The 10,638-nt window shown below is 42.2% G+C and overlaps 1 protein-coding gene across 1 annotated transcript; it reads left to right on the plus strand.

Annotated features, from left to right (window-relative positions):
- The first annotated feature begins 3,945 nt into the window (after positions 1–3,945).
- On the plus strand, positions 3,946–7,133 carry LOC147899337 (uncharacterized). The gene is made up of 6 exons (XM_087377705.1): positions 3,946–4,016; positions 4,105–4,142; positions 4,605–4,778; positions 4,943–4,984; positions 5,236–5,298; positions 6,799–7,133. The coding sequence occupies exons 1-6, from the start codon at positions 3,946–3,948 to the stop codon at positions 6,864–6,866; spliced, it is 456 nt and encodes a 151-aa protein (XP_087233831.1). The 3' UTR covers positions 6,867–7,133.
- The last annotated feature ends 3,505 nt before the right edge of the window (positions 7,134–10,638 follow it).

Genomic DNA, 10,638 nt, shown 5'->3' on the forward strand with positions numbered 1-10,638 from the left:
TCGATATTTGGTCAAGTTTAAAGGGTATCCTATGGAAGATGGTCAATGGTTCGATGAAGATCACTTGAAGGATTACCCCGCACTTGTTGAAGATTATTTGAAGGCACACACATGAGCACATCTGCTTCTCTAAGCAAGAGGGTATGTCACGATATGATTATTTGTATTAGATCCTTGTGGATCATTCTAGGGAATCTGGCGATTACCCTATGGTTGTAACATTGTAAATTGGCCAATTGAATATAATAAAATATGCACGTATGCATTAGGTCCTAGGAAAGGATAGCATTGTGCATGGGTATTGCATTAATCAATGGTAGGCATAAAGAGTCATAGGCTAAGGGTAGAATAATGGCATATGCCCAAGGGATGTGATCCCAAGAGGCATGAGGGTTGCACCCTCTCCTGTCATTCATGGTGTGTGTGTATGGGCATTTGCATGCATATGGTTTGTGGCTTGTGTGGAGCATGTAGAGAAGAGTCTAGCAAAAAAATACACTCACGTGGGCACTCCTTCCACCCCATTTGGAGGGCCAATACTTCTCAATTTATGCATCATCTACACACATGTGCATTTCTGCATTGAAGAACATGACAAGAATTGAGGGCAATGCATGTCATTGGGTAGCATGTAGAGTCCTATATAGATGGTTTTGCAAAGGAGACCTCCTTCGAAGCAACTCTCCTCCTCCTCCTCTCCTCCTCTCGATTTTGCAACTCTCCTCCTTCTTCTCCTCTCGATTTTGGGCATTGGGTTTTTTGTCTTCTGTTTCCATTGCATGCACTTGCTCTCTCCGATAACTCTTTTGTGTTTTTGATCGCTCGTTGAGAAGAAGAAGCTCCAAATCTTGCTCTTAAATGCATTGTTTCCGTTTTGGGCTTTCCTTTTCCGATTTGGAATTCTCGCTCAAGCTCCGATCACCGTTTCTCCTGACTCGCCTTCATAGATTTTGGCATAGCCCTGCTCTACTCTGCTTTTCCAACTTGTCTAGCTTTGTCGTTCTCTTTCTTTATGCTATGGTGAGTCTTTTTAGCCTTCATCGATTGCCGTTTTCATCATCTCATGTCTGTGAAGGTTTTTCATTTTCCGCTGCAGGATTCGCGCTCTTACCAAGGATAGATTTCGGGCGCTGCACCGGGTGGTAAGGCGAATGATAACAAGCTGAAACAAGAGAAGCCGCCTAAGCAAGTACTTCTCGGACGCTGCACCGGGTGGTAAGGCGAATGATAAGAAGCTGAAACAAGAGAAGCGGCCTGCCAACAATCTTCTTAGCGATGATAACAAGCTGAAACCCCAGAGAAGTCGCCTGCCAAAAGCAAGCACGTATTGAGAACGAGGGAGCAACCAAAGTGGCATTTCACGAAGATGATTTTAGCGACGCTGATGAACCTGCAACGGCAACTCCTTTTCCTGGGCGCGGAAGGGAAAGAGGAAGGGGCAGGGGACGGGGCGTGTCTGACCGGTAACTACTGGTGAGGATCGGGCAGAGGTGGAGCTGCCTTCTTTCAGTCGAGACGGGAACTACCTCACAAAGGACAAAAGGTTTTGCCTTGTGCCATCCCCCTGTACTTAATGTTTTCTTGACGAAGTTATGATGAAGTTGCCTTATCTGTTTCTTCAGTTAGCTCAATGTGTTTCGAGTCAAATTTTGCTGAAATTTTGAACAGGACGTACCTGAAGGTGGAAGATTGTTTGGCAGGTTCAACGTTCGTTATCAGTGGAACTCTCGACAGGTTGGCCTAAAATTGTCATTCAGAGATTAGTCGGTTATGATGTTGGTCACTCGCTGTTATGCTGAGTGTTTATTTTACAGTTATAGCCTTGCTGTTACGCCTCTTTTCTTCCTCCAAAGTTTCAGAGATGAGCTCTTTTTTGGGTGCTGTTGTGCCTTTTTTCAGCATATGCCTTCCCCATTTGCTGTGCAAACTCGGCATGTTTCCCTTGCATAGTGGCTTGTAAGGCTGCCTTCTTGAGCTGCTCATTCTCAGATTTCAGCTCATCAATGAGCTTGCATCCCTCTTCTGTGGTTCCTTTTGTGTCCTTGAATTGCTTCATTAGCTCTTTTATAAGGTTCAGTTCTTCTTGGATAGGTGGCTGAAGCTGAACGAGAAGAGGCGGAAGACCTCATAAAGAGACACGGGGTCATGTGACAGCCAGTGTTAGCAAAAAAACAGTTAGTATCATTGCAAACAACGATTTCCTCTAAAAGAGACACGGGGTCATGTGACAGCCAGTGTTAGCAAAAAAACAGTTAGTATCATTGCAAACAACGATTTTCTCTAAAATGCTCTAGCTCTAGATTTTGTGAAAGGTGACAGCAGCTTTGCCCCTGCTAATTTTGGGCATTTTTCAGAGTTATTTGCTTGCTGATGAGGATCGGAGGCTGCAAATCACAGAAAGCCAAAGATCTGGGGTTCGCACTGACTTTTTTCCTGATGTTGTAAAAGTGTTGGGTTGTGACTCGTGCAGCTAGATTGGCGTGCATCATTTATACTTACATGCAAAGTTGACAAGGCTTCTAAGGTAAATCGTGTTGCTTGTAATGTGTGACCTGGACAGAGTATCATTCCTCACCGAAGATGGACTATTTGACGTAATCTGCTCTTCAAAGCACCAGAAGCCCACTCCAAAGCAAGTAGAGACTACAACAACTGGAAAATGAGGTAACCGTGGCAGTCATTTATTTTGGTTTTGATCTCCAAGTTGCAAATCTCAGAATATGAGATCTGTAGAGGTTAGCCTATTGTCCATAGCTTTTGTTGGTTTCATCACACAGGTGTTACAAATAAGGACTCTCCTTATTTTTCAACTTCCATTTGCAGTTCAGGTCCAGGTTTGGGGTGGGGGGTATCTCCCCATCTTAACCCTTCTATCTTGTAACGTGCGTGATTATTGTGTGTGAACGTCCTTCATTGTAGAGGAAGTCCATCCCTTTGATTTAATTAGGCATTGTCAGTAATGGATTACAATTTTCAGTTTTGGCTATGTTTCTGTTGGAGGTCAACATCTCCTGATGTCACGTAGAGAGAGGGCCTTGCTTGTGGGTGTGCCCGCCCAGTGAGTGAGGGTAGTGTAGAGAGTGAGGGCCTGTGTTGTGGGTGTGCCCGGCCCCCCGTGAGGATAGTCTAGGGTATGCTGGTCCCTATGTATGTGCTGTAGGGCTGCAGACAGTGGCAGCCTAATCAGTGTTAAGGGGCAGGAGGAGAGGCTCTCCCTTAGGGCTGACCTTGAGCCCTTCTTCTAGGGCTCTGTGGAGGCGGGACTGACGGCTATGGAGGCGCCTAGGAGGTCGGCCCTGAGCAGCCCCCTGGTTTTCCAGGGTTGCTTTCATTGATTTTCACCCGCTAGCATGCCAGAGATCTTGCCAGGGAATATCGTTTTTCTATGCTTGCTGATTTTCCCAGGGTTTCCTGAGCTTTCCGATCGGTTGATTGCTTTCCGGGAGTTTTCCTATTGCCTCAGAACCTTCAGATCCTTTTGCTTTGTGCAGCTAGCCTTTCCGTTTGCTAGGTGCAGCTAGGTGGGGTTGTTTTGCTGGCCTCTGTCTTGCTAGGACTCCCTTGATGGGTATTCAGAGCTACCAAGATAGATTGAATTGTTTTGCTGGCCTCTGTCTTGCTAGGTTAGAACCCTCAGCCAGATTCGGAAGAAGGGCTGCCATGGAATGTTGCAGTGGACTGGGATGCCTTTTTTTGTGATTGCATAGCAGGATGGAAGTGCTTGTGATCTGATTATTCAGTTGGCTGTCTGTGGTGCTATTCTTGTATTTGCAAGCCTTTTGAATAAAATATAAAGAAATACCGAAAGGGGCCCTAAGTTTAGGGCCAATCTGGTGTCGGGTGCAGATAGGGGCAATCTAGCTCCTAATTTTGGTTTCTGTTATTTATTTGTTGGCTGTTATTATTGTCTTGTTGGCTGTAATAATTCTCTAAGCGGCTGAAATCATGGTATTCGCTGGTTATATTAACTGTTCACCGCCTTTTGGGGATCCCGAAGGCCGGTTACAGGTGAGGAGGTAAGGCAATGGTATTAGAGAAAGCAGGCACATTGTTTGAGTTTTTCTTCAGTTTTGCTGTTATGATTTTCAAATCGTAAGGAAATAGCATCAAGCCATTCTTGCAAGATGGTCCTGGTAGTAGAGGTTTGTAACATTTAGATTTATGAAAGGCACTTAATCATTTGGTTTTTGGCGCATTTGACACATGTTTTTGGTTGTGATACTGGTACTTTAATCCTTGTTTTATACATATGAGATTGCATTTTGTTCTTTCTGCATATGAGCTTGCATTTTCTTCTTTCTGCAAGTATCTCGTTAAAAATCAAACATTTTGTGTTTTGCAGGAGAAAGCTGTGCAAAATGTAATTAACTTCATGGAAGAGTACTCTCTTACACAGGAAGATTTTGACTCTATCCTTGATCTCTCAAAATTTCAGGTGATCTGAACTATTTAGGAAGCCTTTCAGGAGGTTTATTAAAACAAAACAAATAAATAAAATTTTCATTTTTGGTTTAAGTAGTTCTGACTTTATGAAGTCCTTATCTTTCACGTATGCACAGGGACAACTTGATTTGATGGAGGGCGTTCAACCTGCCACTAAACAGCTTTGACCAAGGCATACAAACAAAGGGAAGATGAGCGACGAGTGAAATCTTCTGATCTGCTCCCTGTGTTTAGTCGATCTGGTCAAAAGAAGGCCCCAAGGAAGCGTGCTGTGCCTGAGCTTTTGCCTGTAGAGTCATACGGGGATGAGGATCAGGAGGAAGAGGAATTGGATGGTAATGTTTGGTTGACATGCATCTTTTAAGCGGCAAGTAATGTAGAAAAAATTGCAGATGTCTTTGGTGTCTAGAAAGAAATTTATGATGTTACATTCACAACTTTTATATGCTATTTCCAATTGCGTACTATTAAGACTCACTAGTAGTGTCATTGTCTGTAGGTTCAGAGGACGAAGAAGATGACAACAATGTCGATAAACTAGGTGAACTTGATCTTTACCGAGATGCTTGCAGATTGGTTTATCAACCAGTTGCAATGTTGAGCTTACATGTGACTTGAATGCACAGCTGATTGTCTATATGCTTATGTGGACATGAATAAGACAACTAGAACAAAATGAATGCCTTTTATCGTTGTCTTGATGAAATTGTCATCAAAGATATCTGGTCTTGATACGATGTATATATTTGCTGAGGGCTACTTATTTGCTTTTGCTTGGCTTGCAAATTGCAGCTGCACTCATGGAGGCAAATGGAAATATCCATTTGAGCTTAGGTGAGGACAGCTCAAAAGCAGGTTGGTATGGGCTGTCCCTTCTAAGTGTCTATGCTCTATTAGTATCTGTGTACAAGTTGTGTTTGTGTGTGGGGTGTTTGGGCTTTTTGAAGTCATTAAAGGTTTTCATCCTTCAAATGTAATATCCTGAAGCAGAAGTGGATAACAGGAATATCAATGAAGGGGAATCTGAAATACCCACAATAGGACACTTTCATACTTATATTGACATTAGGACAGCTGGCATTGTGAGCTGAAAGGCAACACAAGGAGAGATTTTTAAGATATTAACACCAAGCTCTGAAACAAAATGAGCCATCTGCAAGCCATGAACGAAGCCTCTTTAGTGAATTAAAAGCAGCAGCAGATGCTATCCAAGATTTTCATGCTGACAAATTGCGTTATAGGCGGACAAACTAGTGAACACAATATGTAGATGATACTCGTCATTTTGAGCAGTATCAACACAGATTGCATTGATCTTTAAACAACAATTTGAATGTTGCTATGGGTCCTCAACAATGATTCCCGAGCTACGTTGCATGAAAAGTTTCCAACCTTATAATTTTGGAAGGAACGGCATTCAAAACTAGAAACAGCAAAGTAGGCTACTATTATTTATACACTAGTAACTGAAGGACGAAAATTTTGCATTCAAAACGTATCTCATGCATAACAGATTATAATTCTCATTGCAATATTTAAAATATATATACAACACGTCGTCTAATAGGAGTTGGGATGCGTGGTTGTCAACATAGAATCTTTATCGACATTGAATAAAACAGATCGTGCCAAATACTGTTCTATTGCAGGACTACAAATGGCCACTAATGTAATGATGGTCACAATTGTCTGTCAGTACACAAAATGGCAGGCTCCTATGTTTTTCCAAGTTTCTGATTTGAGTTTCCAGACTTGGGTAGGAGTTTCCTGCATCTTAGCTTCCAAGTATTGATTATGGATGTGGTACAGGAATCTTGCTCCTATCTTTGAGGTTCATGCTTGCCCCCTGATATACTTCGTTCTTGGATGACAAGATTGATCAATCGTTCTGCTCATTAGTTTTAATGCTCTCAGCAGCCACAGCAATAATTGCCTTGCAAACAAGGGCTTCACATCAAGGAACCATCCAACTTATGTTCTGGCTAGCACATCCTCACCTGCAGTCTTAATCTTTTACTCCTTGGTTGGGTTGGTTGTTCTATGAAGGTCACAAGAGTTTGTGGAACGATGACTACGGGAAAGTCAGTACAGGCATGATAAAATACAGTACCACATGAAACTATAGATTAGTTTGGTGTTGTCATACATTTCAAACATTGATTATTTCACAATATACGGTTTCTGCATATTTTGTCTTGGCCCTATCAACCTATGACATGGAGCAAAGTCGAAACCAACTTGTTACTGTCTTCTGGATTGCTTTTCAAGCGGTTGATTGCAAGAATGGATACAGTCAATTGATTGAGGACTAGTCAAATCATATCTGACAGTTTGCATTTTTATGTGGTCTTGCAGGTGGCAGCAAGCAAAGAGGAAGGAAGGCAACCTTGGCAGACAAATACAGAAAAGAAACCTGCACTTAAGGAAACGAGTAGCGCTTCTAAGCCTGGCAAGGGTAGAAGAGAAGAATAAAAGATCCATTTGTACTGCGTAGAAGAGAAGAATAAAAGATCCATTTGTCCTGCATCCCTGTAGACCTAGTTTCTTATGCTGTCTACTAGTAGTTCAGCCATAAGGCATGCCCCCCCCTCAAATCCGTTCATCCAATCTAATGTGTGCTTTATCTGTGCCCTTAAGGAGCTAGACAAGAGTCGCCGTATAATGTGCATTTCTGTAAATGGGAAGAAGAATTGTGTTATGCTTTGAGAGTTATTTTTGTATTGACGCCCCTACTGGCTTTCCGAAGTGGATGTCAAAGATGGGTTCTGTGGGGACTATATTGGCCTTTAATGGCTGAAATCTTTGACGACTGCTGTAAATGTGGCATTATGAGACTAAAAACTATTGAGACACTAGCCTTCGATTCCCTTTGCTTATATAAATGAATGTTTATAAGTATTGGATGGACATGAGCCTATGTACACAAAGAGGAAAACAAATTGCGATACCCAAAAGCAAGTAGTAGAGTACAAGTACCTTCTACTCCTCACACAAGAGTATTAGCATTGTATTGACTGTGATACAGCAATGCAAGCTGTGAATGCAATAGCCTTCACAACATGTTTCACGTCCAATCTAGTAGATGTGTGCTCATATCCAATTTGAGATGTAACTTGAATCCAAAATTGATTCATTCTTAAGTGGATTCTAGACGCCTATCATCAAACGGTCGTACATGCATGCTCCATGCCATTGGAGGCTTACTTCTTGAAGTCTTTTCCTTTCATGCTCTGCGCTTTGTTGTTATTGTGCTACTGTTCTGGGGCTCATGTAGCTTGATCTATCTGTCCTCCTTCTGTGAGGACCATATGCCTGCTTTTAGAGATGACTCAAAAAATGAGAATTAAACCTAGAGGATCTAGAGGATACATTAGGGAGGGTGATCTGTGCAGCAGATCCAAATGACATCAAAAAATGATGCATAGATATTTTGATGCATTATCAATTATCATTGGGATGCTTGCAAATTCAAAGCTTCAACACATTCAATTGGCGGAGACTTTGCTGATGTTGATGGTTCACTAGAGAGAGTCAACCAAGAATGGACGTTCGGTGATGGGATCTTTGTTAATCTTTTGAGATGGAAGCTCCATGCGAATTTGTGCACAGCAAGTATGCATAAACAATAGAAATTTACTTTTAAATTTGTGTGATGTGCCTGAAGAGGATCATTGACAATCATTGCATTTGTGCTAGAATCATAGAGCATTTTCTAAAAGGCAAATTTTGGAGGTTTGGGACGAAAAGTTGGGTGTCCATGACATTCTTTTAAAAAAAAAAACTCTATATTGATCTTCGATGATTGGCTTTCTTTTTTTTGGTGAAAAATCTACGTTGATCACCAAAAATAGCCAAATTGTGATAACCTTTATCTTTTGATTGACAAATCCAAATGGGATCATCTAGCATATCAAGTCAAATGATGAGACATGGTTTAGATAGATATTATGTTTTTTGCACCATTTAGTAAAGTTACTTGCATCAAAATAAAAAATTCATGAAGTTATGGCTACTTGTCTCAACCAAGTTTAGAGCATGATCACCCATTTTTTAAAAGTGTTTGGTTTCCCTTTAACAACTTAAGCAATAGTAGTAACAATAGTCTCTTCAGTAGTAGATCCCATAGTCTACACAATCCCCCTTCTCATGGAGACAATTGTCAAATATCCTCTCCGACATAGCCTTAGCCATGGGCAGTCTTGTAGCTTTAGTATAGCCCTTCGGTGGGGACTCAACATGCCCTCTTGAATGAGGAAAACAACAGAGGTATAGATGATTGCTAAGGCCCAACAAAACAAAGATCTCTCTCTCTCTCTCTCTCTCTCTCTCTCTCTCTCTCTCTCTCTTCAGCAATCCATGCTTTTGCACTTAATAGTTACGATGTGCACAATTAGTGAGACAATATACAAGCCCCTTGCACAGTTTGTGAGAGTATACAAACCCATTATAGACATGCTATAGAAGGGAAGTGCACTTCAGAAGACACAACCATAACAAGCATCGCAAAGTAAGATGAGAGGCAAATGGCAACAAACATGAGTAGATGAGTCAGATTTTCCTTTAATGGTGTCCCTTTAATAGTGTCATCTAACATGAAAAGAAAATGGCACAAGACAAGGAAGTAGATGAATCACATCCTTAGGGTTAGGGTTAGGGTTTGCCTCTATGCGCTATGTGATAGTGCGATTTACGCTATCTTTAACACCCCCTCTTAAATTGCACTAGGTAAGTAGAGGGTGCATGTACGAGACCTGTTTGTAGATTTCGTTTGGTGCATATGATAGCATCCAAAACTGGAAAAAAAGTAAAAGAAATCAGAGTGGTATGTGCGTATGTGAGCACAGTGACTACGTAGCGGAAGCATGTACAATGAGTACAACTTATGTGGTCTTGTACAAGGTGTGGATTTCCCTCTCTTAAGTTGTGGGTCATCCTTCACCTTTGGGAATAAAACCCAGAAGATAGGCCGAAAGGAAGAGGAAGGAAATATGCAGAAAGTCAAGTCCACCTGGATCAAAGACTGGTCGATTGAATGATGACTGCGTGAATGACAGTGTATATGGCTGCATGGTAAACATGTCAAAGATGAACATGTCATAAGTCGTCGTGGACTGTGCAGCTGCTCTGTAGAAGAGGCATCTGGATGTGAGGCTAGTCGATGTGATCCGGTAGGTTGTGACATACGAGGGTGTCACCTGTTGAGATATCGAGCTCCACTCGCGACATGCCAAGGTGACCGTTGTGCATTTATGTCACCGACTTGTTAGTTGCAAATGCGGTTGGTACACCGCCCACGAATAATAGCTGGATGACAGCTATCCTTATCTACTCTAGTTGGTGGCTCAGTTAGTATGCCACCTTAGTTAGTTGAGTTTGGTTTGAGACCCACATATAGGGTTCTTCTATTTCTTTGTACTTGAGTTCTTTTGGCTTTCACAACTAAGAAGAGGAAAACTGTTTTCAGCCTCCACCTTTGTGTGTATTCCCCCATTGTGTATGTGAGAAAGCTGCAAGTGAGACTCCTTCCCTCTCTCCCACTATCTTCACATGGTATCAGAGCCTTGTTCGTGGTAAGGAGCTCAAGAAAGCAAACCAAGTTCGCGGTGTCTTGGTAAGAGGACCAGTGTTGCTTTCCTATTTCGAGTTTGGAAGCAAATCTCTGCAGGTAGCACAGCCAGAAGTGCAAGAGTGCACTGTCTCAGATTGAGACGTCCTTCGCGGTGTGGCGAGAGCGCAGTATATGCTGCGGGTAAGGGAAAAGCCCTCGGTGACTTTATTTTTCTGATTCGAGGCCATTTCGGGCCCCGTTTTGAAGGCGGAAGTTCTTCGCAGGCACTCAAAAAAAGGCCCTGTTTTGGCTGTGCGACCACTGCTCGGCTAGTCGGTGAAAAGTTGCCGCAGAAATTGCATCGTATGCCTATGTGCAGAGATATTGGGAGTTGCAGAATCATGCTTGTTGCCTGTTGATGCAAAATCGTCACTAGGAAGTGACTGTGTGGTGAAATACCACTTTCGTCAGTTTTGTAGATCTGCCCGTGTGAGGCAAAAGCTGTGTTTTTTGCAGTGCTAGAATATTTTGCAGTGTTCTGTAATGGCATCTGATTCTCTTTCACAGATTGTCACTGAAAAGCTTGACAAGAACAACTTCCAGGCATGGAAGTTTAGAATGACGAATTTCCTTATGGGAAAAGGCTA

The sequence above is a fragment of the Dipteris shenzhenensis genome, chromosome 8, assembly GCF_047967505.1.
Source record: "Dipteris shenzhenensis isolate YYH24624 ecotype China chromosome 8, Dip_SZ_1.0, whole genome shotgun sequence".
In the NCBI taxonomy this organism is placed as follows: Eukaryota; Viridiplantae; Streptophyta; class Polypodiopsida; order Gleicheniales; family Dipteridaceae; genus Dipteris; species Dipteris shenzhenensis.

Coding starts and splice junctions, on each gene's coding strand:
- LOC147899337 (XM_087377705.1), top strand. CDS start 3,946: ATGGTATTCGCTGGTTATATTAACTGTTCACCGCCTTTTGGGGATCCC. Junction 4,143..4,604: donor AGATGGTCCTGGTAGTAGAG/GTTTGTAACATT, acceptor GCCACTAAACAG/CTTTGACCAAGGCATACAAA. Junction 4,779..4,942: donor GGAGGAAGAGGAATTGGATG/GTAATGTTTGGT, acceptor CATTGTCTGTAG/GTTCAGAGGACGAAGAAGAT.